This window comes from Platichthys flesus, chromosome 4, assembly GCF_949316205.1.
Source record: "Platichthys flesus chromosome 4, fPlaFle2.1, whole genome shotgun sequence".
Classification (NCBI taxonomy): Eukaryota; Metazoa; Chordata; class Actinopteri; order Pleuronectiformes; family Pleuronectidae; genus Platichthys; species Platichthys flesus.
The window spans coordinates 5,636,359-5,664,095 of NC_084948.1; the positions used below are offsets into that span (position 1 = coordinate 5,636,359).

Genomic DNA, 27,737 nt, shown 5'->3' on the forward strand with positions numbered 1-27,737 from the left:
TGTTTTTGTGTATGGTTGTATTGTGGTGTTTTTATCTGTGCTCTACTGCAAGCTAAATTCACACCAGCTGGACAGAAAATGACTGAAATGAACTGCACAATGACAACATTGCTGGGATGAGGTTTAGTTTGAGAACTATGAAGAACAATAGCAGGATGTACTATTGTGAGATTTTAAACTGTGTCAGCTGATGCCAGGCTTCCTGCTGCTGAGAGTCCTAGTACATGTTTACAAGCAGCCTTAAAAAATAAAAAAGATTAGACTGCAGAGAAGAGAAAAAGTCAAAAATAGCACAACCAGAAATGAAAGTAAACTCAAATCTGTGTTCTTTCCTAAATTTCTCAATCCCTTCTTCTCTATTTGGTGCTGTTAATGAGTAACCATTCATCAAATTAAGCAACTCGCTGCACTTTGATACAAACGCTCTTACTGTTGTTTTTGTCGCTAATAGACACAAACCCAGCCAGAGAGTGTGGTCATGTATGTCAAGTCAACAGTGTGGATCCTGCTCTTTATATTCGTCCAGAAGGGTGAGCATTTCAATGCTGTGTGCATTTGCACATTTTTTTTGTGAGAGTATAGATTTGTGCCACATGCCTGCAAATAGGTCTATGCATTGTACTTTGTGCATCAGTGTCCCTGCAGGAGGAAGAGTATGATTATTATGGTGACACATTCGAGAATCCACAGTCTCTGAACTGTTCCACCACAGAGCGAATCAAAGGTGGACACGTCACCTACACTCAGGTGAAAAACATTAACTGGACATTAGAGCTGAATTTTTTGCTTGATAAACTGATCAGTGGATTAATTTCAGAGTTAAATCACCAATCATTTTGATAATTGATTATACTATAGTGCAGTGCGTGTTCTAAAGATGTCTGTTTGGCTTAGGCTGTTCTCTTGTTCTGTGTTAATACTCTTCAGAATTATCTTTGTCATTAGTGAGTCCTCCTCAAACCATTCTACAATATACTGTCACTTTGTATTGTTTTGTGCTGGATGTTATGGAAGAAGTAGGCAGATATTTTTTAAATAGAAAAAAAAACTTTTGTGTATCGCAACTTTTCCAAAATGAAGACCTCCTGTTTTGCACCGATCGGTCATTTCAAACTGAATGTGCTTGTCGTATTTGGATTGTTGTTAGACCAAATAAGACATTTAATAACAAAACATGAATATCTATTTATTGTGGGTATTGTTATCTATCAATAATCTATTAATTTTAATGGTTCAAAAAAGGTAATATGATATGTATAATAAAATCATGAAGTAAAATTGAGGAACAACTTAGGAAGGTCATTTTCTGGTCATGTCAGAAAAGGAAAGGCATTCTTAACGCAACTCCAAAAGTGATCATGTGTTTCCATCATTCTCCACAGGGGGGGCTGGAGGGCAGTGTGCTGACCTTTCAATGTGGCCTGGGAAAATACCCTTTCCCAGTCAGCAGCAGGATATGTGGTGCTGACGGAGAATGGTCACTGATGAGATTAGTCAGTGGCAGACCAGTGTCACAGGCCACATGCAAAGGTAATATTGTTACTACTGATGCATTCAGTGTCGTTTGTACACAAAAGGACTTTGCTGTCTGTTCATATTTCCCTCTGTGATTTCCTCCTCCTGTCCTCCCCCCTTCCTTTCTTCCTTGCATCCTCTGTTCTCTTTTCCCTCCTCACTGCTCTCTACCTCCTTTAGATGTGTTGTGTCCGGCTCAGCTCCAGCTGGATCACGGCGACTTCTGGCCCAGAGAGCAGTGGTTCCGTGTTGGGACAGCGCAGAGCTTCTCCTGCATGGAAGGGTTCACCCTGTACGGGTCAGCCCAGAGGAACTGCACCCTCTCTGGAGAGTGGACAGGCAACATACCTGTCTGTGACAACCATGGTATGTTGTATATTGTTTTTTTATTAGATACAAAAAGGGCTCATTGATCATCAGACCATTATTGCGAATGAGCCCCAGAGTGAGCTGTATGAGCAAATTTTCATCTGATGTCCCTCAACAGTTTTTAATGAGATAAAATAAAATAATATTTTTATACAAATATCTATAGATAAGTCATTTGCATTATACATACAATCCAAGCTAAATGTAAAACAAACCTATGAACACTACACCCAAACAAACAAGCAGATAACCCATGATTAAACTACATTACAAAAACCATCAATACAATGCCGGCCTAAGATACAATAAAAGGTTGCAGATATAAACTGGAGTACATAAGATAAATAGATATAATTACACATTATCAGAAGTTTGGATTGGTGAGAAAGGAAAGGAAAGAACTAGCCTGGATGCCAGACGAACTTAGCCCCGCCCACAACATTTGAGGTCGGGAAGTTCGGTCTGGAGTCGCTCTGCTGAGGAGAAATTATGCCCGACCGGGCCAATCAGATTGTCAGGGCGGGCTTTATACGATGATGGACAGATGGTCAAGGGTAACGTAATCAACCACGTCATCAAAGTGCCCTTGGGTTGAATTCGTTTTCAACAAACATGCCTGCCGCTGGAGAGCTGAGATGTGTAGATGCTACCATTGAGTCTGTTTTAGAAGACATCGACAGCGCATTCATTTTGAAAGAGGAACAGAGAACGTGGAGGCGACGCCAAAGCACCGCGCTAATCCCTATCGCCCCGCTGCTTGGCTGTTCACACCGGACACTGAAGTGACGCTGAACCGCCGGGCAGCGCTAATAATATCACCCGTTGATCCAGTAGATTAAAAGCATATACTTACTTGTTGCTCCAACATCAATCAACAGCGTCCCAACATTTGTCTTTCTTGGTGTTGTCTTTATACAACATGTTCCGAGGATCATACAACTCACTGTACTTCTCCACTTCAATTATTTATTTAATGTCATCCATGTTGAAGAACTTCTCTGTTTGCTCTGTTAAATGTCGGGTGTCGGGGGTAAATTACGTATTCTCCACTCAAGCCTATGTGGAGAATACGTAGCCCCCTCTCTCTCTCTTTTTATCTGTATCACTGCTTGTGTGGCTGTGGCTTTTCAGTGTGTTTCCTGGTGCGTTACACTCGAGTCAAGCGCAAAAAATAGACTCGACGCCGAAACGATCGCTGCACAGCGCGAGGCAGCCTTGGCGCAGCGCGGTGCTTCAGCCTCCGGTCTGAGCCGCACAAAGTTTTAACATGGGAGTGGATGGGAGCCAGCTGTTATTTAAGGCTTGACGCTGCGCTGAAGCTTTGCTTCGGCATCGCTTCAGCGTCCGGTGAGAACCCGGCGTCAGTAAATAACTCACAATGCGTTGCTTAACATACGTCACATACTACGTTGCTCTGATTGGTTGTAGGTCTATCCAATTGAGCGAAGAAGAATTTTATTTCCTGGTCAGTTGAAACACGCCCCATAATCACATCCCAATGGAGCGGTCTCAGACTCACATTCTGACTAGAATTTTGAGTCTGACAACGTCAGGCTAGGAAAGGACTGCAAACATTGATAAAGTATGAATCACATTCCTTATTTCATTAAGTGTAATATATGTTTAGTTTGATCTGGTACATGATCTGGTTTGATATGGTACATTCTGAACATTTCTAGATTCTGGGGCACAATTCCAAAATGTTGATGTTACCTTAAAAAAATTACTATTCTTTGGTTTATTGTTGGCTCTCTGTTTTTAATTGCAGCTGACGACTGTGATGACCCAGGGATCCCGCCGGGGGCCCAAAGGTCAGGGGGCCTGTTCCACACTGGAGAGAAGGTGCTCTTTCGGTGTCAGGCCGGTCTGAACCTGCTCGGGTCGGCTGTAAGGGTTTGCCTGGAGAATAGGGAGTGGAGCGGCTCATCACCACGCTGCCAAGGTGTGTTAGAAGAATAACATCTTTTGATATACAAAATATAGCTAATCCGATCCGACCCAATTTTTATTATCACAGCAGTACCGAAACAGTACACAGTGCACTATCATTATAAAAGATTAATGTGTGCTATCTTTGCGTTTTGCTGCAGGTCCAAACACCTTTGACTCGCCCAGTGCTGTGGCCCAAGCCATGGCGGGCTCACTTGCTGGAGTCATGGATGTAGTCTCCCCAGACTCCAAGAAGAAAAGTATCTTGTATCTGTGTCCTGAACCAGTGTTTCGAATGTTGCTGCACAAATAACATGTCATTTAAAGTGATTGCACAAAAAATTGATGAGCAAATTCAAAGAGGAGGCCAACTCTAATTAAAAAACAAAACACTTTTTGTGTGTTAGCAGCAACAAGATCCTTTGGACGAACCATCCGTGTGTCTGATGGCAGTCGCATGAATGTCTACATTTTATTGGACACTTCAGGAAGCATCACAAAGCAGGACTTTGACATTTCCAGGGATGCCACCATTGCTCTCATCAGAAAGGTCTGAACCGGTTGAGCTCAGTTTGATTTTTGGAATCACAAAGATGTGGTAATGGTTTCAACTAATTAAAACCAAACTTTTTAGGAACTACACAATATTCTTTAATGTCAAGATCATCCCGAATGACAGAAACTACAAACATGTACTCAATGAGTACTTTGACCAGTTCGGTCCATGTCCCATCTGTTAATATGGAAGAGGTGGGGTTTATGACCCATACTGCAGCAAGCCACCAGGGGCAGACCGAGCACTTTGGTTTCACTTTTAAGGAGCCGTCATGTCGACCATATTATTATAGTCTTGATGTGAAACTAACATGTCTTCTTTATTTCTTTTTTAGCTGGACAGTTACGAGGTACAGTTGAAGTTCCACGTGTTGTCATTTGCCAGTGAGGCTAAAGACATCGTAAACATCATGGAAACGGATATAAGCACTAGCATTGAGGACGTTATTTATGATCTGGAGCAGTTCAGCTACGACAGTAGGACTCTGCTACAGTCTTTGTTTATTCAAGGCCAGAAGTCTAGAACCACTAACAACCAATATGTTTGATAGTTCATTTAATTTATGGTCCTTCTAAGTTTCCATCATTCAATCTTTTGTCTTTGTTCTATCTGCAGGCCACGGTCATAAGACGGGCACTAACCTCCACTCCGCGCTTCACCGTGTCAGTGAGGTGATAAACTTCTTCAAGCAGAACAGCGCCAAGAACCATTTTAATGAGACTCAGAACATCATCATCATAGAAACAGACGGTGAATAACTAAAAAAAGCTTGAACTTTTGCTCAGAAGCATATTGCATACACTTGAGAAAAAAATCTGAGATAATGAGATAATCGAATCTACCCGAAAATGATTTAGATAATTCATGAAAATAATTTGACTAATTCAGAAATCTTTTTCCTAATTCCATCTCTTTAATTCAGAGAAAGAACAGAGCAGATCATTTTTCTCAAGTGATAAGATCAAATAAGAGCTCCTTTAAAACCATCCCTATTTCTCTTGGGTTGCTCTGCCGACAGGTTTCTCCAACACAGGCATCAAGCCTCAGATCGCTCTGGCCCAGATCAGGGAACTGCTGGGCTACAGCAGCACGGCTCAGGATCACACACATGAGACCATGCTGGGTATCAAGAAGTCACTCAAAAGCAGTCGAAGATCACTTTTACAAAGCAAAGTGTAATGTGCTGACGTATTGTGTTTTGACATGCTTGCCTTTGTGTTGAACATAAACACATTGAGTGACTTTGTGTGTGTTTTATCAGATGTCTATGTATTTGGTGTGGGGAAAGAGCTGAACAAAGAGGAGTTGAACTCATTATCCTCTAAGAAACGTGGCGAGCAACACGTCTTCATCCTGAAAGACTTCCAAACCCTGGGAGAGGTGTTCAACAGCATCATAAGTAAGAGACTGCTCTCACCCTCACCCTTCACCAACTGCCAGTGTTTCATGACTGCGGCTGAGACTTTTGGAGCACAAAAGAAACAAAAAAGACTGGCAGTCATTCTTTTTCCAACAATACCATAACATACACATTTTTTCCAGATGTTAATTGCTATTAATAGTCCATTCTAACATCTATGTTTCATGACGCAGGTGACGTGAGTGTGACGATGTGTGGGGTTGCTCAGGAAGACATCTCCAGCGACCTTGAGAAGGGTGGGACAACAGTCTACAACAAGCCCTGGCACGTAACTCTGAAATCAGTAAGAGCTTTGCACACTCACTGAAATCAAACAGCAGGTTTTTATTTAATGCTGACCATCACTCACATGTGACACCATCCTCCCTTACAGCCTGTATGGGGGCCTAAGAAGTCGTGTTTTGGATCCATCGTGAGCCAGAACTGGGTGCTGACAGCTGCCCACTGTTTTGTCAAAGCCAGCACAGAGAGGGTGAATTACCAAGTGGACATAGAACACGGTCAGTGTCAATGTGGGACAATATTGTTGGAGACTGGCAGAAAGTTTAAGTGGGTAATTGGAGCTGTTGAAAGAAAACATGTGTTGGGGTTTTTCTTTCTGGGTTGAAAAGGTTGGTGATATTCTGTCACAGACCTGTCTGTACATGTAGTTTATTTTCATGTTTAATGACAAATGCCTTGTTCTGGAAGTTTGACCCTCAAAGTTTTAACCTAGTTGTAGTTAGTTAGCAGGATAATGCAAAAAACCACATACTAAAAAAACTGTAATTCACTGATCTTGATGGGAAAAAAATTCCACTAATTCCACACATATCGTACAGATATATGTGAGTCTGTGTAATTTGGTGCAGATTCAAATAAAAATCCTGATTTATTGAATTTAATGTGATTCCATGAGAGGACTGTTGGGCTTTGGCTGAAGGATGCGTTCCCTGAGGGCAATTCTAGATTGTGGGCTAGTTTGAGTGTGTGTTATAAGCAAGATTACTACTGATCAGATTCCCCAAAAACTTGGTGGAAGGATGTGGTATGGGTTAAGGAAGAATTCATAATTTGTGTGGATCAGGATCAGGAATTTTGCCTTTTTTACTTTCTTTAACATTGAGAAATAGAGATTTGTTTTTGTTTTTTAGCATTTCCCCATTCATGGATCTTGATAAGAAAATACAGTTTTTAGCATGTTATCCTTTAAGGAATCAACTTGGAGACAATGCTAGTTGCATCACAATACAACACTGTTAACCCTCGTGTTGAATTCATGCCTGTAGCAACAAGTAGCTTCTTTGCTTCCCAGGCAATGGCACAGTGAGGTCCAGCACAGTGTTCATTCACCCCAAGTATAACGTCAACGCACTCGAACACAGAAATGTGTCCCAGTTCTACGACTACGATGTCGCTCTAGTCTACGTGAACAAGAGTATCCCTCTTTCCTCGAAGGCCAGGTAAGAAAAGTCTTGAACTATCAGCCAACATATATTTAGGTCATGGAGGATGTATAAGTTGTGTATTCTTGTATTTCCATCCTTGTGTCGCCTACATGTAAACAAGAGAAAAACGTATACACCTAACAAACAGTGTATGTGTCATATTTCAAACAACAGACCTATCTGCTTGCCATGCACCGTACCAGCCAGCAGAGCCATGAGAACCATCAACTCTACCTGTCAGCAGCACAGTATGTGGCCTTAATACTCAGGAGTCTGTTTAGCAGGAGAATTCATATTATGAACACATGGAATCAGATAAATTGTATATGATAAGTTGGAATATATAAATCAAAATAAGTTCTCCTGTATGCTCAGTTAAATTCCTGTATGTACTGTATACAGGAAATGAACTACTGGCACATGAGCAGACTGCTGCCTTTTTCATCCAGAAGAACTCGGGACGCAAACAAACCCACATACACACGAAGAGACAGGTGAGAGCTGCAATCATCAGACTGTTAGCTGCTTTCACGCTTATGGTCAGATGTAGATGTGGTGGACATAGATCAGTTAAAACATCGACACGTCGTTGTTTGTCTGTCCTCAGAGGCCTGGCTGTGTGGAGAAGGCCAGGCAGACTTTAAAACAGCCCACCGATGTCACTTTGGAAGAATACGTCCCTGATTCATTCCTCTGCTCTGGAGGCACCTCCGGATATCAGGATGCTGTCTCCTGCAAAGGTCTTGACTCTGGACACTTACTGTGTAGCTGCTTTCAGACATGCACTGAATCCCGGGTTTCCTCTCTAGACAATCTCTGTAAGGGCTGTATGTGTGAACACAAAATCTTCTGCGGTGTTGTGCAAGTGTGAAAGGCAAACTCAGGAGGAAACTCCAGGCCCAATTCTCCAACATCCTTACGAGGTCATGTCTGAAAACAGTTATATGACCCATGGTTTTTATCATGTTTAAAATATTCACATGAAAGTTACATTTTGCCTCTTTCTGTAAAGGTGACTCTGGTGGATCCCTGTTTCTGCAGAAAAGAAAGCGCTACTTTCAGGTCAGTGTTATATTTAATAAGAGCCTGATCATTCAAAGTGGAATCACTATCACATCGACTGCTTTCATCACCAGGTGGCCGTAGTGAGCTGGGGCACCATAGACGTTTGTGACCCACCTATGACTGGGTTCAGCAGCGACAAGCCGCCTCCTGACGCTCGAGACTTTCACATCGACCTGTTCCACATCGTGCCGTGGCTGAAAAAGTATCTGGGCAAGCAGATTCAGTTCCTGCCCGACGTCTTGGACCACTTGGAATAATAACCGAGCAATGGAGAATTCAACAGAGATCATGGGCATTTATAACTACTTACTATACAATATAAGGGAATAATCACAACTGAAAATCTAAATCAAATGGACTAGCAATGCTTTTCCTGACTGTAAGCTTACTTGGAAAGAATAATTTTACTTTTAACAAATACAACATAACAAATAAAAGTACCATTTAAAAAGGTTTTTTAATCCATTTTATTCTTTCTAAACAACACATGTAAATCTTTTGCATCCACCAGGTCCGGGGAGACATTCATGAATATATCACACATTCCATTACAGTTCCTGATTCTGTCCCACAAGTCTAGACTACATCCCTATTGAGACATACGATATTGCGTATAAGGTGGATAGGTCAGTGGGGATCGGTTGGCTGGTCTTTTAAAAGCCAACTGTCCAATCAGCCCTCAGAAAACTGTCGGAACAGGGTCTCTGATTGGCTGTCTTTGAACTTTGGGACGAAGTGGATCTGGAGGATCTCGGCGAATCCCTCAGAGAGAGCAGGAGCCACAAAGTGTTTCCTGTCCAGAGGGAGACACAGATTTAGAAAAACATTGCACAGCTGACACTTAAGTCTACACTGTTTAGTTATTACTGGCAGGATTCAAAGCCCAATGAGTCATGCTTACTTGTAGCTGTGAAAAATCATGTCATTGACCTTGGCGTGTTTGCTTTCGGACGGAGCCATTTCACGGAACTGAGGACAACAGTATAAAAAAACATCATCAAACACGCACTTTGTGACCAGACGAAACAAACAACAGTGCAGAGCACAGTCTTACTTTGTTGTTGTGTTTGGCTTGCTCCAGAGAAGCGGAGAAGTGAAAACAGCGACAGGACACTCCTGCTGCTTTCGCCACGTCCACATAGCTAGCAAATGCGCAAACAGAGAAAACCATATGCAGAAGCGAGCAGCCGCAGTATATACATCTCAGACAGCATGCTGTACAGGTTCATCTACATAAACTTGCATTATGTCATTTAAGAAAGTGAACATTTTATATATTCTAATCTAGACCCATTACTCACAGACATAAAATGTGTCAAGAATTTTTTAATCCTAATTTCCATGATTGTGGTCTACAGCTCAAAATATATATTATTAAAAATGTATCTCAAAATATTCCTACAGTAAATTACTCTTAATTCAGTATAGATACTGTGTGTCAGTGAATTAAGAGCCACCACACACAGAAGGAAATGGACTACAACTGTCGCTTTCTTAGTATCAAGCCACTCTTTAACCAGAGAGCAAATGCACCCATTTAGTAGGATTTCTTTAAAAACGTAAACAAAAATGACTGGTCTGTCTCCAGTAGGATCCGTCATCTATTGGACTAAAACCTTTTTCGTTCATGTAACAAATTTGTCTGTGTCTGTGGGAAGTTTCTCCCCATTTTTCCTTGATGTGTTGCCAAGCACTGACTTAAATCATAGGTCAGTGTACACAACAATAAAAGTCTCCACCCTGCCTGTAAATATTCTCAACTGTTTGTGTATATTTATTCTCCACTTTTGAACGCCTGTCTATTGAGGCTTTTGTTTGTCTAAAGGAGTATCCAGTGAGGAGGAGCTAGATATGCAAACAGTCGAGGAAACACCCAGAGATAAAAGTGCCTTCACAGTAAATAGAGATGAAGCGCTGCTGCATTACCGCTTTCGAGACTCCGGGTCCGGGTTGGTGTTGTCCACGGCAACACTGTGGCCTTCCTTCAGAGAGCGCTCACATGCCGACACACAGCTCTGCCATGAACCCAGTGTGTCCTGACACAGAAATAAAACCCAATGAAAGGATCAATATATTGTTTCTATCGTGTAACATAAACGTATGCATCTCACTCAAAATCAATGAATCTCTTTTTGTCTGTATTTCGATTTTCTTGACATCTTATTGACTTGACAAATAACTGTAAAAAAAAAATTATATATATATATACAATTTATATAATATATTTAATGTTGTTAAAACATTGAATCAAAGTCTCTCCTGATAAAGATACACAGGCAGAAGAGGCGTCTGGAGTCCCGTTCTTACAATATCCACTCACCCTATTGACGTACGTGTAGCCTTGTGGAATGATGTGGGTGTGGAAGAAAGTGGATTTACCAGCTGCAGAGAGAGAGAACAGAGAACAACATGTTAAGGGCGTTGTCGAATGACAGACCAGAAAATCCATGATAAACCATCCAAGCTCACTTACAAGCAGGGAAACCGACAGCAACAATGACTTCTGTCCTGCTGGATGTGAGGGAGGCCGATGGAGGGTCGTACAGCCTGGCAGCCGAGTCAAGCTTTCTCTGACGATTCAGACGAAGAAAATCATTTACAAAAATATGGAAACAGACAAAACATTACCCAAACACAATCAAACATTTCCTCCTCCACAAAAGAAGAAATTACAACCAAGTCTTTGTGGTTCTTTTATTTGTGATTCTGAGAGGTGCAGTCTCTTCAGTTTGCCTACAGGTCAAATAGGTCGACTGCAGATGCAGTCACCCTCCACACTGCCCTCCGTGAGTGGATCCTGAACTTCCTGACGGGCAGACCACAGGCGGTGCGGATCGGCAGCACCACATCCTCCACCCTGACTCTCAACACTGGGGCCCCCCAGGGCTGCGTGCTCAGTCCTCTTCTTTACTCCCTGTTAATGCATGACTGCGTGGCCACCCACAGCTCCAACACCATCATTAAATTTTGCTGATGACACCACTGTCATAGGCCTGATCACCGGCGACGATGAGAAGGCCTACAGAGAGGAGGTCAGAGCCCTGACATCTTGGTGCCAGGAACACAACCTCCATCTCAACGTCATCAAAACGAAGGAGCTGATCGTGGACTACAGGAAGAGACGAAGAGAAGAACACACCCCCCTCTCCATCAACGGGTCCACGTTGGAGCGAGTCAGCAGCTTCAAGTTCCTCGGGGTCCACATCACTGATGACCTGACCTGGACCCATCACACAGACTCCATCAGGAAGACGGCCAGACAGCGACTCTTCTTCCCCCGCAGGCTGCGGAAGCTCCACATGGACTCCAGGATTCTCTGCAACTTCTACAGATGCACCACAGAGAGCATCCTGACTGGCTGCATCATTGCCTGGTATGGCAGCTGCACCGCCCTGAACCGTAAGGCTTTACAGAGGGTGGTGAAGTCTGCCCAGCACATCACCAGGACAGCGCTACCATCCATAGAGGACCTCTACACCCAGCGGTGCAGGAAGAAGAGCAGCCGGATTATTAAAGACCCTTTTCACCCCAGCCATAAACATTTTTGCCTGCTGCCATCTGGCCGACAGTACCGCAGCATCCGGGCACGCACCACCAGGCTCAGAGACAGTTTCATCCCCCAGGCCATAAGACTTTTAAACTCCTCTCCGTGACATATCTGCATATTTGCACATTTGTTGTTTTATTTTCTCCTCAGTTGTTTAGATATATTTAGATATATATACATTATTTTCTTTTTTAAATTTTGATATTCCATTTCATTCTATTTTACACTATTTCTATCTTATTTTATTGTATAGGTTGTAATTACTTGAGCATTGTTAGAAGAGAGCCTGAGACTCAAGCATTTCACTGCCAGCGACTGCTTAATGTTATTGTTGTGCATTTGACAGTAAAAAAAAAAAAAAAAAATCTCTATTCTTCTCCTGCAGTAAAGACAAAAGGTTTGTTTAACTTCTGACACTTTTCAAGAACTTTGCACAAAATGCAACTTTGATGTTCTCCATCATTCTCACACTGAACTCAATCACATCTCTGCGTTTGCCCTCTCGCTGAATTTCTGGCACACTCTTTCTAAGGTCCTGATACTTATGACAATGTGGTGCTGATGTGCCAAAGGATGAAGTATTGAGTAATTTCCTAAATCTATACTCAAGTGTCAATTAACAAGATGCTCCACATTCCTCTTTTTACCCAGGTTAGGGTTAGGGTACAGCACTGTACAATAACACGTAGTCTAAAATGAGTTCTCATAAGATGATGACTTTTTTTACGACACGTTTTTTTCAACATGGAGCTAATACTGGATTGTACCATCACAATTCAATATATATATATATATATATATATATATATATATATATATAAAAGAGACTATTCATGTCAAATTGGTCATTGGACTTACAGGGTCAAAATCAGGCAGGCTGTAGGGGGCGCTCTTCCAGCCCAAAAAGTACTCCTCTGGGGTTTGGAACTTCAACCCAATGTTTAGAGCAAACTACAAGAACAAGAAATAAGATAATAAATGTTACACATATTGATTTTTGATGATTTATGTACCAGTGAGGACTAATTTAATGTGGTTAAAGAAGTGGAACAAAGTGGTGAAACTTAACCAGACTAAGAATCTCATGTCTTACCAGTCGATCACTGCAGGAAAAATCCTTCTTCTTCTTCCCTGGCGCCCAGTTTTCAGGCCTCCCTGCGGCATCTGAGCAAAGAGGTTGAACCATAAGCTCACGATTAGTAAAATAACAGATAAAAGAATAATAAAAGTTAAATAATTGGCGATTAAAGTTCAAATTAACAAATCGCCTACCGAACACATTTTTTTGTTCAAGAGAAAAGAACTGAATTTTTCCCAAAAAACATAGCTTATATAGCTTATGTAACACATGTGTCTTTGTGTGAAATCAGATATCTGAGAACACAAACTGTCACGACCATGACTCTACTCACCTCCCACATAGAAACTTGCTGTCTTATCAACGGTGACACCATCATTAACCTGAGCAGGTGACAAACATGCAACCATGTCTTTCAATTATATCAGACACACACTGTCATCATGCAGGCACAGCAGTACATGATGTTGTGAGGAGTGACAACAGGGCACTTTCTTTGACTCAGTGTTGTTTTTATTTTGTATTGTCAGCCTCCTCTCAAAGGCATAGAATGAGGTGTGGACCTTTCAAAACCTTGGTCTGTGTGTCTGTGTCCGTGTGCTGACAATTACCTTCTCACACAGGTGATTCCACATTCCCAAAACTGGTTTCCTGTAAATACCAGGGCCGCTCGCTACAAACACCTGAAACAAAGAAACATGCGGCATCCAAATATCTGCTTTACGTAATATATCTTCTTAATTATATACAGCCAAGCTAACCTGCACAGGTAGTTGCAGCTTGGTGAGTATGTCCTCCACTTTAGACTTAAAGGCTTCTGGTCTCAGTTTGCCTCTAGCGATCCCCATCTGGTTTGTGAAGAACACCACCTAAAAAGGGAGAGCAACAGCAGTGGATCAAGTGGTAAAAACTAACATTCAATTGCATCTCTAAGTTCTTTTAAATCAACGCTGACGATATTCCTGTTTGACACGGCCTTTCGTAAAATCATATAATTGCTCACTTCATACACTCCACAGTATAGTTTTTTTAATCCACCCATTCACACTCACATATTCATACAGTGCATCTATGTGTAGCACTTGTCTATCATACATCATTCATACAGGCAATTAGAGGTTCAATGCCAGTTCTTGCCCAGGGACACTTCAGAAAGCGGATGCTGGGGATCCAATGGCCAGCCCTCTGGTTAGTGGACGACCCTGCTCTACCTCCTGAGCCTTGTTGTTGAAATGTGCTATAAAATAAACTTGCCTTGCCTTGAATCTTGCAAAGTTCACTAAATATTATTAGCAGCTGCAGTGTTTCTCCTTCTCACCTTATATCCTCTTTTAAGCAAAGTGGCCAGTCTGGGCTGAATCTCTGGAAACAGAATCCTGGGATTTAAACAAAAGAATGATTACAACGAAACAAGTAGTCGTGAGATATAATCTGTGGTATATTAGCCACTTTCTATGATAGGACAACATATCAGGGGCACACTGGAATGCAGGAGCAAGCACACAAGTGGTAAGGGGTTTCATGTGTGTGTACAATGCAGAGAGACACACTCACACTTCTGTATTCATTAAACTTGGTAAGGGAGAGTCTGCACAATTTTTACAGACAAACCTCGGTCAAAGTTCAAAACTAACCCCTCGGAAATAACCCAACATCAGTTAAGACAGTCCTTTATCCTAGTCTCATAACACCAGTTAAAGATCCCTATTTTTAGCTGGAGCTAAAACATAAGCAAACCTCCAGTCATCTGGTGAAGTGGGAAAGACTCTCCCAGACTTGGTGGTGATGATGCAGCCATCTATGTCAAACCCAGCAATCTGGAGACGAGAAGAGGGAGATTCAGTCATTTTCACCGGCGCTGGATGATATCCTCAACCTACCTTGTAATTCAAACGTTGATGATCTTCACTGATTGTGATTTTGAAACAATATTAAAGCCACACAGCTTTTATTTTGCATATAACAAATTAACAATGCCCCGGCACAGTGATGAAAAGATGAATACTTGAATACAGACAAACTTCATTAGCATTGAAACAGTCCCCACCTTGTCACTCCCTTTAACTCCAGCAGCAGTGTAAAGCATCAGGTTGCCTATTTGCTGCCAGCTGCTTTTTAGACAGGCCTTTGAAGATGATGATGAAGATGAAGGGTGGGGGCTGTTACTCATCTCTGTCGTAGACTTCTCTGCCAACTCCTGCAGCTGCTTGAGCTTTTCCTCTGCCAGTCTCTCCTCTTCATCATCTTCTTCTTCTTCCTTCATCCATCCACCTGACACCTCCTCATCTGTCCTTTGGCGCTTCACCTCAGGCTGTCCCCTCTCTGGGCTCAATTGTCTTTTATAAGACTGAACAGAAAAAAAAAAAAATAACACTGCCTATCATTGATTAAATATACATAAATGATATGTGTTGTAACATGACTCAGGAAAAAGTCATTCAGATAGATTAGATTAGAATTCAATAATCTAACAGTGAAACCTGTGTTACCTTCATGGGAGAGGTAGGGAAGAAATCCTTTATACTGCGTTTCGGTGCCAGCTTTGACTGTGTCTCTTTTTCTTTCCCGTTCCTTCCTCCTTTTGTCTTATCGGTGGCTTTTAGCACTTTCTGTGCAGCACTGGAGATTGTACCTTTGTTGCTCAGGGAGTAGTGGAGTTTAAATGGATGGTTGTGGTTAACCAGGTAGAGAACGCCTCCATGGGTGAGTTTACCAGACTGACCCCGGCCAAGCTTCTCACCATCTAGGAAACTGGGATTGGCACCAAGCTGTGAAGCAAAACAGGACACGTACCCACACTGAACTTTGGCATTTTATGGTGTTTTGATTGTACAATAACCTGGGTGAGTCTAGGCAGTAAAGAAACGAGAGTGAGAGTTCAGGTTGGAAAAGAAAAATACATTTCTGATACTGATACTGATTGTGTAGTGTGGAAATCCCAATATAATATGAACAATGTAAATTTTTTTTAATATAATTTATTTTTATTTAAATGCATTTTGGAGTGTATTTTAGCAGTGGTGTTTCTAGCTTGAGCACTTCACAGGGAAACTAAATAAATATAAACTGTGAACGTGTGACAAACATACCTGAGTAACAACCACATCCTGGTCTGGATAGCAAGCCACCACTTTCACTGGAGGAAACAAAAAGGTAAGTGTCACCACAAACATATATTCACACACAGAAACATTTACAGTTTGATATTTATATTCATTGAGAAGTCAAAGTATTGTATGAAAAATAGATTAGTTTCCCTTTTCATATTTATGAAACAATTTAACTGTTTGTTATTTGCTACATGTTTTGGCAAACCAAAAACATTGTGGCAAAGGACCTCAATGTGTGAACATGGGTTGTTGCATATCAATCAGGGCAGAAACGTCACTCTGTATTTATAAATCACAGTTTAACAACACAGCTAACTGTGTCTTCAAAAATGATAGGTGAATCAACACATCCTAAAACAATTTGAACAAAAATCTGAATTTACAGGATGGATATTTCTGTGATTTGAGGCTTCTCGTCTTGCCTGTTATTGCAGGACTATGTTATACTGTATCTGTTTTATCAAGGAGTACCTAACAAACTGGCCACTTAGTGTATAAAAAACAGCTGTGTCCTTAAAAGGTAAAGATGATCAATTTCTCACGGTGTCATTTATATTTTGTATTGAAATATTCCAGTTATTTTCTCAATGGATGTTTCATCTTCACACATCTAAGGTACCAGCAGTCAAAGATAAAAGTCAAGATGACTGAAATAAAAAGGAGTAAGAAGCAAACCATATGCAAATAGTTTGCAATCTTAAAAATGGTCTCAAAACAACTTTTGATTATACATTTTTTAAAACCATTTACATGAATGGTTTAATAAACTCATATTTTAGGCTCTGAGTCTGCCTCTGCCCTCTTTATTAGAAAGCTGGTGTGAAATTTCATCCTAGTCACCTGTGAATTCAAATATATTTTTTGTAACAGACACAAGGCCTTAATGAGACAGTCAACTCTGAGTCTCACCCATCAGGGATGATGGTTTTCTAATCTCAGTGAGCTGGAGTGGGAGGACTCCGTTTTCTTCCCATAGTTATAATGTGTCAGAAGAACAGAAAAATGTCTAACTTTTATGATTTAAAGCTATTCCTCCCAACCATTAGAGCCCTTTGCATTCAGATGACGACCAGCAGCGTCAGTTTGCATTATGATGGGATCCGCCTCACCCTGGTGCCTGGAGCATGCCTTGTCGGTGACTCCGGTTTGCGGACCCCGGCCCAGAAGCACAGCCCGGCCATCCAGCAGCGGGACCCGAGCCCCGGAGGCGCCGACGAGCGTGCACGACATCCGAGCGACCACAGCGGCTCCGCGTTCAGCCTGACGGGGACTATGACTCACACTGTTAATCACTTTAATCACTGACTGTGTTATAAATATTAATATAATCGGCGTTACTACTTTTGATCACAACTTCTTCTGTTAAAGCAGGGATTCGTTTAAGCGCTGTACCCGCGGTCCATTTGAAAAATACACTCGACCTGAAACGGGCGCAGTTCGATGGTTCCGCTCTTACTTTTCCGGTATTCCTGGTATAATTTACTCTCCAGCACAGACTGACAGCGACGGACATCTCTGTGCGACGAATGTAAACGATACCGGCTTGGTAAAGTAGTTGTTTTATTTATTTAGTTTTTGGAAATAAATGTTATGAATTGTACATGTTGAGAAGTTCCGGGTTTGACGTAGCATCGAACTGGAACGCTTTAAAGAGGAAAAATACAATATGAGGAAAACAGGACAGGATGATAAACTCCCGGACTAAATGTGTCTTTGTGTAACGGCCTCCTCGAATATGTATAATCACCTGTTCCTCCTCTTTTCGTGTTATTGTGATATGTGTAATGTTTCCTTTTCCTGTCTTCCTCATAGCATGCCTGTTTGAGATATTCCTTTTATTTACATGTGTACTTCGTTTTTTCCTATAGATGTATAGTAACCTACAAGCAGGTGTTATTTTCTAGCAGAGCCTAATCTGAATGTTGCAATGATATTTTTTATAATTTTTACTCCTGTTCAACCCTTAACCTAATTCTGAACCTAACCCTAAAATCAAGTCTTAACCCTCAGACCATTGAAAAAGTGAGGACTGGTCAAAATGTCCTCACTCTGTAAGCTTTGCTTAAAATTGTTCTCAAAAAGGTTTAAGTACTCACACACACACACACACACGCACACACACACACACACTAAATGCAAAATCACATAATCTACAAATATATATAATCATCTTAAGTTTGTTTAAGAGATAAAAACACAGATGCCCTGAGTGGTTCATCTCACAGCTAAATGTAAATGTGTCAACATCCACTCCTATGCTTCCTCATCATGCCAAACAGGAAAAACTGGTTTCTTATGTATTGTCGTTCAGGGTGTATCTCCAGCAGTTTATTATTCACACACTGAGAATGTTAGCAGACAGGTGATGATGTCTGATTCTTGCTAGCATTAATAGCGTGTCACTGAAGTCACTCCTCTTTTAGTTGTCTCTTAAATATCCACGCCCATACTGCCTCTCTCGTTTATATTGTCTCAGCTGTTCAGTCAAATATATGTTGCATGAGAGTGGCTCTCTTGAAAACCTTCTGATGTATACAGCAGTCTGATTATACAAGCAGAAACTTTACAGGTAAACGAAATTTGATTATTTACTTTCTTTCTTTCTATCCTTTTTTCCTTTCAGTAATTATTGCAAACTCTTTGGCCTCTGTTGAAACCAAGTCAAAAGTACGTTATATCCTTTTGTCTCCAGTTGTAAGTTGAAATTGACATTGTAATGGATCATATTTCTTTTTCCCCACAGTAAAGACAAACTAGTGTCATATGTTATCAAGGTCAGTATTGTGTCTGAGTCAACTCTTTTCCTGTTTTTCTGCCCTCCACCTTCTGTCGGTTTTCAGAGACTCAAACTTTCTCACCATGTCCAACCAGCCCATGCAAAACCAACATGAAGTGGCCTACATGTCTCTGATGAGAGGCTTGAAAGAGCTGGACCTCCGTGGCCAAAGTGTTCCCAGTGACCTGGTTCTGACGGGAGACCATGCCTTTCCTTTGGCAATGAACAGCAAAGGCCAGGTCCCGATGGCTGCGTCTCTGTACTGCAGTGGAAGGGTTGTAGTTCTGGGTCATGAGAGTTACCTGTGGACCCTCCCAGCTCTTGTAGAGAATGCTCTGATCTGGCTGAGAGGAGATGGATCCGACAACCTGTCTGTAGGGATCCATCAAAATGTCATGTCAGTCGCTAATAACCTCAGCAAATCCAGCTTCCAAGCCAAAGTGGTGGGAGCCTTTAGTGAAAATCTGGGGGTTGGTGTGTATGTGACAGATGCCTACAGTGTGGGTGAACACAAGCAGGATCTAGTGGCATTCATGAAAGCTGGAGGAGGAATGTTGATAGCAGGTCAGGCGTGGAGCTGGGCTGCAAGTTACCCAAAAGAAAACGCACTGCTTGTGTTTGAAGGGAACAAGGTTTCTGGTGTGGCAGGGATCTACTTCTCTGATCATCAGGCTGAGGCAGAGTACCTGCCTGTCTATCCTAAAATCCCATCCTCCTGGATGGCTGTAGTGTGAGTGAATACACTTATTGATTATTGTACATTTAGAAAGATTTCACTTTTATAAAGAGACAACTCTTTTTTCAAACTTATTATATTATGACATTATTAAAAAAAATGAAGCTAACACTGAAGCTATCACTGAATTGTTTTTATTATATTATAATACCAATTTATTTTATTACATATTATTTATAGTTAATTAATATTAATATTATTCGTCCTTTAACATTTTTGGTTAAGAAAAACAAGATTTAAAATAGTTACTGGTGCTTTCCTAAAGTTCTATAACTGACTGGAAATGTCATATATATCTGGTTTACTTCTCCCACTTTCAAATACAGAAACGGAAAGGATTTTGAGGATGACTTGGAGTTCTTACTCAAGGGGGTTTCAGAGTTCGACATCCAAGAGGGAGCATTACTTTCTGAGGTTCTGGTCCATGGCCCTCTAGCCTTTCCCATTGGGACCACAGAGAATGGAAACGCGTTCCTGGCAGGATCCTACTATGGACAGGGACGGGTCATTGTGATTTCACATGAAGGAATTCTTTCACGAGAGGTAAAAAGTCTATATTGATGATTTGACTTAGAAAAAAAGAGTTTAATGTCTAGAATTCTAATCAATGTTGATTAACTATAGTTTTTGTTTTGAAATAATTCTTCTCATTACAGCCAATGACGCAATTTTGGAGTAATGCCGTTCACTGGTTGGATGAAGGCCGGAATGGGGTCATTGGGGTATTGCAGGATCAAGCCTTAGGAATCCTCAGCAAGTCAGGGTTAAAGTGTGAGAAGACAAACTTCAGGAAAGACCTGAGTGTATTCGTATGCACAGCATACAGCGGTGATCACATGGAGGATATCCAGAACTTTGTGGCAGAGGGAGGAGGCCTTCTGATTGGTGGACATGCCTGGTACTGGGCACAGACACACTGTGGACAAAACGTATTAACAGAATTCGTAGGTACGATAATACACCACCTGCAAAGTTCATGATATCATTACATAATGCATCCTCACTGTTAAAGGTACTGATGTACAAATTGTTATATTTCATTTAGCTGACGTATTTATCCAAAGCGACATACAATAACAAATCCACATGGTAATGTACTAAATATAAACTCATATTAGACATAAAGTTAAATATCCCCACACATTGAATTAATTTAGCGAGACATAATTGAAGTCCTAAACACATAACAACATAAAACAAACATACGCACACTCACACACACACTCAAGGATGTTCTGGAAACTGAGAACTTCTTGTTTATGTAAACTTTGAAGATAACAAGTCAATTGTCTGCAGCAACAGATACACCATGTAACTGGTGTACTAATTGTTCATGAAGGCTGCTGAACTTGACAAAATGGTGGGCTCAGACAAAACCTGGGTAGAGGGAAATGAAAGTGCGTGGGTCCATACAACAATGTAGGGGACTGAATTGCTGCAGTCTAGAGACAGCAGAAACTTCCATAGTATTGATTTAACATAATAACAAATAGGACTACCCAACAAAAAACAGGTAACTTTGCAGCACTTGGAAACACACTAAAGAAAATATCAAAAGACTTGTGATGTTAAAAAAATTTCTTTTTAATAGGCTACTACTTGATATTTGGGCTTCAAATATCCTAATCACCTTAGAATATCAACTCATGGTTGTTCTTATGTATTTCAGGGAACAAGATCCTAACTAAAATGGGCTTGAGCCTGTTGGGAGCAACAATCGGCGGTGGTGTATACAAGGCCCCTATACCCAGCCAGGCCGTCAAAGACACCTACCACTTCCGCCACCTTCTTCATCGCTTTGCTGGACATGTCAACACAGGAACAGATCTCACGAAGCATGAAGAGGAATGTCTGAAAAAGCTGGGCACGGACTGTTCCACCTACTTGAGCATGAAGGCTCATGATTGCTCCTTCTATGCACAGCTCCTGTCCGCCCTGACTGGTATCATAATGAGGGTTGGCATGCCACAGGTGAGTAAACAAAATGCGTAACTTAGCATTTTCCAATAGCGCAGCAAAAAAGCTATTTTGTTAGATGTTCTTGTGATCCTGACCTTTGCCGAAGCAAAAGATCTTATATGATGTACAGTCCCTGACAAAAGTCTTGTCACTTATATATTTTGTAGAAACAACAGCTTATAACCTGACTTTTAATTAATCCATCTGTTTTTGAAATGGCTCATATGAAAGCTAAAACCTTCCCAAATTATGTTTAATATACTAAAATAGATTTGCTTCCCTGAAAAAAGATTGATCATTTAATGAACACAGAAAGGTCCGATTTTGGGGAGACAAAAGTTTGTCGCCTACAGAGAGTAATGTGAAAATTGAACAATAATTTACTTCAAATACAAAAATATGTTGCATAACATCAGTGAATTAAGTAGTGGTGCTGTGAGATCCATATTTAATATCTTGTATGACTTCCATGAGCTTGAAAGACTGCATCCATGCGGTTTGACAATGATTCATACAATTTATTGATGAAGTCATCAGGAATAGCAAAGAAAGCAGTCTTACATGCCTCCCAGACTTCATGAAGATTCTTAAGTTTCGTCTTCCATGCTTCCTCTTTCATTCTACCCCAGACATGCTCAATGATGTTCATGTCTGGTAACTGGGCTGGCCATTCCTGGTGCACCTTGATCTTCTTCGCCTTGAGGAACTTTGATGTAGAGATGGAAGTATGCGATGGAGCACCATCCGGCTGCAAAATTTGACCCCTTTATTGTTGGGAATGTAAGAGGAAGCTAATACTTCTTGATATTTTAGGCTATTGATATTTCCTTCCACCCTGCAAATCTCTCGCACATCCCCACACTGGATGTCACCCCAGACCATGATTTTTCCGCCACCAAACCTAACTGTTTTCTGGTTGAATCTCGGATCCATGCGGGCTCCAGTAGGTCCCCTGCAATATTTGCGGCGGCTGTGATGTAATTCAACCGAAGATTCATCTGAGAAATCCACCTTCTGCCACTTTTCCAGCGTCCGTCCTTTTAGCGGGCTGTGGGCCTTGACAAATGCCACACGTTTTTTTAATTGCCTTTTGTTTAGTGCTGGTTTCTGTGAACTGATTCAACCATAGAGGCCATTTCGAGACAGCATCCTACAAACTGTCCTGGTTGACACAGTGACTTGAGGTGACCAGGCCTGGTGGAGCTCTGCTGCAGTGGAAAAGGGGCTGGCCTTGGATTTTCGAGCCAACAAACGGTCGTCCCGAACAGTTGTCTTGCGGTGTCTGCCGGACCTGGGCTTGTCAAAAACATCTCCAGTCTCTTCAAATATTTTTCTTATCCTTTGTACTTGACGCTGAGACACATTGAAGGTGTCAGCCACCTCAGCAGTGGATCTGGTCTTCAGCCTCTTGATAATCAACGCTTTGGTCTCAGGGTGAATCTTGGGCATGTTGTCAGAGGTCAAGTTGCAGTTGATGTGAAGGTCTGGTGTGCTGGGGTTCTTTTTATACACACCCACTAATTGATTGATCAATTATTGATCACAGGTGAGACTGTAATCTAGGATTGGGTGCATCATATGACAAGGCGACTGTTAAGGTGGAAGTCAGGTTCGGACCCCGAAGCAGACACAGACGGGTAAATAGTTGAAGGAAGAACAGAGTTTATTAATGAGAAGGCAGGTGGAGGTTGGAGCGGCCGGGTGCTGGCTGGCTGGGTGATCCGGGTCGAAACCAAGAAGTGATGCTGGGTAGAGAGTCACCAGGAGATTCTGCGTAGGAGGGAAACACAGGTAAGGTGGTATCCATAGGCAGTAATGGGAAGAGCTTCTGCAGCGCACATAGCCAGCCACGCCCCCTGCCACAACCAACCTACACAGGGAGGAGAAGGGAAAGAGGAGACAACAACAAAACCACAACAGTACACACAATCCTCACAGCCTTTTGTCTTTGCAAAAGCTGACTCAGTGGGCTTAACCAAGCTGTGAACGTTAGAATGCTTTTCAGCAGTTTCGTTTGGCACCAGAACATTATTTCAAAAGCTGTTGGGATTGAAATAAGCCATTTCTTGTACAAAAAATTGATTACAAATATATTTGAGGGGCACTTAAGGTCAACTTGTACCCAGGCGACAAGACTTTTGTCAGGGACTGTATATGACGATTAATCAGCATTTATTATTCAGCACGATTTGTCTTGTCTTTTGTTCATCTTCTTTCAAGGTGTCTGACACCTGTCCTGTGAAGGACTCCAAAGACCACCTGCTCCTCAATGTGGGCACAGAGTTATATAAAGTTCACCCAAATCCAGATGCTCTCCTGCCTTTCCTCATTAAGGATAATCCTTTGATGCCAGTTATCTATAACCACAGGATCCAGATCAACGTTAACACAACAGGTAAGCCCAATTATATGAAGATGTTATGAACTCAACTTGTACACAGTATATGCGCTATTGTACAGACCTTGCTGTTAGTTAATTTGACATATTCTAAACCTGGAATGTTCTGATGAGATTATAAATTTTAGACCAGGCCCAGACAGGCTAAAAAATAGAATTAGGCATAGCACACTTTTCAATATTTCAACCTCGTAACAACGGAAGGTCAAATAAAACCACTAACATCTAAAGGAGTCTACTTCTTCATTTATTTTTATTTTTTTAAAGCATTTAAAAAAATTGTGTGTTTTTGTGTGTGTGTGTTTGTGTGTGTGTGTTAGACTGGGAGTGGATCAGTACAGGTCTCTACCTCGCTCCTGGCATGAAGACCTACATTGCCATACCAGCAGACATGGTCAACAAAGGATGGAAGGTATAGCCCACAAATCCATTAAGACATTAAGGGTTATTGAGTTTGCTAATACAAGTAAAGCACCTTTTTGCTTCCTACTCAGTAGACATTTTAAAGTTAGCAGTCATGCATCGAAGAATATAGTGACTGCTCTACAGTCCACGTCTTCAAAGCGGTAAAACCTATTCCTTTTCTTCCTCAGATCCAAATAGGCTGTCAAACAGACAGGCTGAATCATGGAGAGTTGAAGAGAGCACCAAGTGTTCATGAACAATTTCCCATAACCACAGAGATGATGCTGGTGTACAACCTCTGGGGTGGACTCCTCTACCTGGTGGCCCCTGCCAAAGCACAAGTACAGGGTCAGATCATAGTGCAGATGGCTGTACCTGCGCCATATTACAAATTTGGTGAGTACTTAGGAGGTTGACAGGTGCATTATGTTTACCGACTCGTGCGTTCATGGGGTTAATGGAAGATGTTTCGTCTCCTATATTATGGGATCAGTATGGTTGCTTTGAGATTCAAGGGGACATACAGTAAGAGAATGTAGTTATGTTGAATATAAAGTATAATGTTTCTTAGGTATTTTCAGACTCTTAAGGTGGAATCCATACAAGAGATGCAAGTTTATAAGTATGTTTGATAATTCAATTTCTTAAGTTGACTGTACTAATATAGTAGTGCTGACTCCAACAAAGGTTTCGCGGGCAAAGCAGTCAGGTTCCAAAGGTTTATTTGCAGGTGAACCTGTGCAGAGGAAGTAAGGTAGGGTTTGGGTTTTGTGGAGACTGGAGGCTTTGATCATGGAAAACTGGCAAAAGAGGGAATTGGGATTTGGGACTTGGTGCAGATGAAACTTTAGCTCTCTGGATGATGGCCTTTCCTGCCAGATTGACTTTACATCATGAACATCAGTTTTTGACTATTTGTTTAATCTCTTTTTGACAAAACAGGTTTATACTTTTCCTAGCATGCGAAATTTTACATACCCACCTTCTGTTTTCTTCAGGTGCGACAACAGCAGCAGAGTGGTCCTTGTTGCGCAATGCTCCCTCACCCTGGGCCGAGTTGGAGTTTGACAACATCATCCTTACTGTGCAATCAAATGTGGTTCGGGGCCTGGATCGCCCTGACGAGTTGGCAGCGCTCTGGAATGAAATGATGAGGGCCATTGCTGACCTGGCTGCAAAACCACACAAATTTCCCCGCAAAGAACGCTATGTAGCAGACGTGCAGATTTCCCACGGTAAGTGTATTTGAAATGGTAAAGGACTCCGTGAGTAATTGAGCAAGTAACAACTCATTCTTGATAAAAAGCAGGATACATTATGGACAGGTACTAGTCTATCATGGAGCAATAACTGTCCTTTTAAAACATTTTTCAAGATTCAAATAGAGTTAGGGTTAGAGTGAGTGTTAATTATGTTAATTTGAGTTTTGTAACAGAACATACTACATTGAGACGTGTAGTTTGGTGAGACTGCATGCACAGCAAGTTGTAGCAAGTGTTTTCTCTACCATACCTATGAAATCCATATTAGCATTAATACAAAACTCTGTGCTTTTTTTGATTTTCTCCTGCTCAGGTTGGATGCATGCAGGTTACCCTGTAATGATACACAGCACTGTTGCGGGTGAAATGGTCAGTGTTGACCATATCAGGAACGTAGGAATATGGGGGCTCATCCATGAACTGGGACACAACCAGCAGAGAGGCTGCTGGGAGTTCCCACCCAACACCACTGAGTGTACATGCAACCTCTGGTCAGTGTATGTGCATGAAGAGGTGCTTGGGATCGACAGAGCAAAGGTGGAGTAGATCTGCTTTGTTATAGTGTATTTATGATATATTTTATATTCATAGAAATAACTAAAAGCGGCACTTACATTTAGAGAAGTACTAAGGTGCCGTGGATATTATATTGTTTCTTAATCATCTTTTCATTGCAGGCTCACCCAAATATGACTTTAGCAAACCGAAACTGTCGAGCAGCGGAGTTTGCTAAGGGGGGCAGGCAACTCTGCCAATGGGACATGTGGGTGGCCCTGGAGACATATATGCAGGTAAGAGAGAATAATTTTTGTATTACCCCTTATAAATACCATTTGAACAAAACCACACACAAACACACAATTGCCAATTGCCAAAAATGTAAATAGTACTGAAAGTCTCTAACCCATTTCAGCACATTGAGGCGTCATCACTGCAATTTTCTTACATTTCCCTCTACTTGTTTCTCCGTGCATGTAGCTCCAGGATAAGTTTGGCTGGGACGCCTTTAAGAAGGTGTTTGCTGCCTACCACACGATGAGCGACTTTCCCAATGACAACAAAGGAAAGATGAACCTGTACGCTGAGACTTTCTCCCAGACTGTGGAGTTGAACCTGACTGGATTCTTCAAGAGCTGGGGTTGGCCCATCGAACCAGCCACAGAAGAGAAACTCTCCAACCTGCCCTCTTGGAGCGACCACCCCATGGTCCAGTATGACTGAGCTGCAGTGTGATGCTGATTGAAGTGCAGAGAGATGGGTCCTAAGAGTATGAATCTTTGGGTATTTATGAGGAAATATAATTAACTGCTTTTGTTTTCTTTTTTGTTTTTGATGTATTTGACCATGTCTCTACACTATTTTAAAAGAGAAAGAATTTTTATAGCTGACGATATATTTACAGCTTCTTTATTTAGTAACTCTTGGGTGAATTAGTTTGGTTCATCTGAACCTCTTACTGAGTAACAATAAGTCAGTCTAACTAAATGAGATGGTCCTTCTCTCACACTGGATTTAATGTAAAAAATATACTTTTCAAGTTTATACAACGGTGTCTATTGATGGCTGGGTCACTAAAATCTATTCCTGATGTTGTTGATCAATTAGAGAAATGCGTAATAAGCCGACCCTTCTAAAGCAGCTTCATTAAGACAAATCTATGTAAATCCAATAATTCCACTCAACCACCAATTATGTAACCAAAATTTATAATGCAGTTAATTATTTGCTTCACATGTTGCTATTAGTGAAATGGCTGTGCTAGCTGATTATTGATAAGACAATTGTACAAATTTGTATACTAAATAATTAAATCTGGATATATTAAAAAAATAACCTTAATTAAAGGTTGTGAATTTGTGATTACATATTAGGCTGATGCATTGGTTTGGTTGTTCTTTATTGTTTTAACTAAAGAGGGTTGCAAACTGAGGGTGTGAGATGTAAATAAAGATGATTTGAAAGGTGTTTACTGTTGAACATAATATGTATTATTGGTGTTAATAAAAGGCTAAATGTGGCTAAACTTCTCCAAAATGAGGATGGAACTGTTGCGTGTAAGCTATTCTTTTAATTTGCCTTCTTACTGAATGTTCTTATGAAGTAAACGTTACGTTAACAGGCTTTAGTAGTGGTATTTTTTGTACTATCACTCATCCAAGTTATAATGTATGTAGGGGTTTCTGGG

At 41.3% G+C, this 27,737-nt stretch overlaps 3 protein-coding genes across 6 annotated transcripts; 2 read left to right on the forward strand and 1 right to left on the reverse strand.

Moving 5' to 3' along the window:
• The first annotated feature begins 376 nt into the window (after window positions 1–376).
• si:ch1073-280e3.1 (complement C2) lies at window positions 377–8,736 on the forward strand. Of its 2 annotated transcripts, none has more exons than XM_062385905.1 (19): window positions 377–530; window positions 635–747; window positions 1,383–1,530; window positions 1,696–1,881; window positions 3,653–3,826; window positions 3,975–4,073; window positions 4,221–4,363; window positions 4,704–4,845; window positions 4,985–5,119; window positions 5,388–5,492; window positions 5,631–5,768; window positions 5,963–6,072; window positions 6,163–6,289; window positions 7,084–7,231; window positions 7,391–7,464; window positions 7,619–7,710; window positions 7,824–7,956; window positions 8,229–8,278; window positions 8,353–8,736. In XM_062385905.1, the coding sequence occupies exons 1-19, from the start codon at window positions 479–481 to the stop codon at window positions 8,536–8,538; spliced, it is 2,355 nt and encodes a 784-aa protein (XP_062241889.1). In that variant the 5' UTR covers window positions 377–478; the 3' UTR covers window positions 8,539–8,736. The 2 variants fall into 2 exon arrangements, with proteins under 2 accessions (XP_062241889.1, XP_062241891.1); XM_062385907.1 differs by having other exon boundaries at window positions 4,224–4,363.
• Window positions 8,720–17,384, reverse strand: pnkp (polynucleotide kinase 3'-phosphatase). The gene is made up of 17 exons (XM_062385908.1): window positions 17,126–17,384; window positions 15,996–16,042; window positions 15,396–15,674; window positions 14,954–15,253; window positions 14,644–14,723; window positions 14,225–14,282; window positions 13,668–13,775; window positions 13,518–13,589; window positions 13,241–13,289; window positions 12,922–12,992; window positions 12,687–12,779; window positions 10,755–10,851; window positions 10,602–10,663; window positions 10,208–10,317; window positions 9,336–9,423; window positions 9,183–9,250; window positions 8,720–9,074 (listed from the first exon to the last, which is right to left on the reverse strand). The coding sequence occupies exons 1-17, from the start codon at window positions 17,244–17,246 to the stop codon at window positions 8,954–8,956; spliced, it is 1,824 nt and encodes a 607-aa protein (XP_062241892.1). The 5' UTR covers window positions 17,247–17,384; the 3' UTR covers window positions 8,720–8,953.
• Window positions 17,385–17,406: 22 nt separating this feature from the next.
• LOC133951767 (TRPM8 channel-associated factor homolog) lies at window positions 17,407–27,673 on the forward strand. 3 transcript variants are annotated; one of them, XM_062385903.1, is made up of 13 exons: window positions 17,407–17,562; window positions 18,640–18,683; window positions 18,857–19,522; window positions 19,855–20,071; window positions 20,185–20,476; window positions 21,198–21,499; window positions 23,708–23,882; window positions 24,206–24,297; window positions 24,479–24,686; window positions 25,289–25,525; window positions 25,866–26,089; window positions 26,230–26,343; window positions 26,531–27,673. In XM_062385903.1, the coding sequence occupies exons 3-13, from the start codon at window positions 18,876–18,878 to the stop codon at window positions 26,771–26,773; spliced, it is 2,751 nt and encodes a 916-aa protein (XP_062241887.1). In that variant the 5' UTR covers window positions 17,407–17,562; window positions 18,640–18,683; window positions 18,857–18,875; the 3' UTR covers window positions 26,774–27,673. The 3 variants fall into 3 exon arrangements, with proteins under 3 accessions (XP_062241887.1, XP_062241888.1, XP_062241886.1); XM_062385904.1 differs by lacking the exons at window positions 17,407–17,562; window positions 18,640–18,683 and adding an exon at window positions 17,585–18,585; XM_062385902.1 differs by lacking the exons at window positions 17,407–17,562; window positions 18,640–18,683 and having other exon boundaries at window positions 18,709–19,522.
• The last annotated feature ends 64 nt before the right edge of the window (window positions 27,674–27,737 follow it).

Excerpts from the sequence above, each read along its gene's own strand:
- si:ch1073-280e3.1 (XM_062385905.1), top strand. The coding sequence starts at position 479 with ATGTATGTCAAGTCAACAGTGTGGATCCTGCTCTTTATATTCGTCCAG. Across the intron at positions 748-1,382 it reads GACACGTCACCTACACTCAG|GGGGGGCTGGAGGGCAGTGT; the intron begins GTGAAAAACATT and ends CATTCTCCACAG. Across the intron at positions 7,711-7,823 it reads ACATACACACGAAGAGACAG|AGGCCTGGCTGTGTGGAGAA; the intron begins GTGAGAGCTGCA and ends GTCTGTCCTCAG.
- pnkp (XM_062385908.1), bottom strand. The coding sequence starts at position 17,246 with ATGTCGTGCACGCTCGTCGGCGCCTCCGGGGCTCGGGTCCCGCTGCTG. Across the intron at positions 13,776-14,224 it reads TGCTTAAAAGAGGATATAAG|GTGGTGTTCTTCACAAACCA; the intron begins GTGAGAAGGAGA and ends CTCCCTTTTTAG. Across the intron at positions 9,251-9,335 it reads AAGCCAAACACAACAACAAA|TTCCGTGAAATGGCTCCGTC; the intron begins GTAAGACTGTGC and ends TGTTGTCCTCAG.
- LOC133951767 (XM_062385902.1), top strand. The coding sequence starts at position 18,780 with ATGTTATCAAGGTCAGTATTGTGTCTGAGTCAACTCTTTTCCTGTTTT. Across the intron at positions 25,526-25,865 it reads AGACGTGCAGATTTCCCACG|GTTGGATGCATGCAGGTTAC; the intron begins GTAAGTGTATTT and ends TCTCCTGCTCAG. Across the intron at positions 26,344-26,530 it reads CCCTGGAGACATATATGCAG|CTCCAGGATAAGTTTGGCTG; the intron begins GTAAGAGAGAAT and ends CCGTGCATGTAG.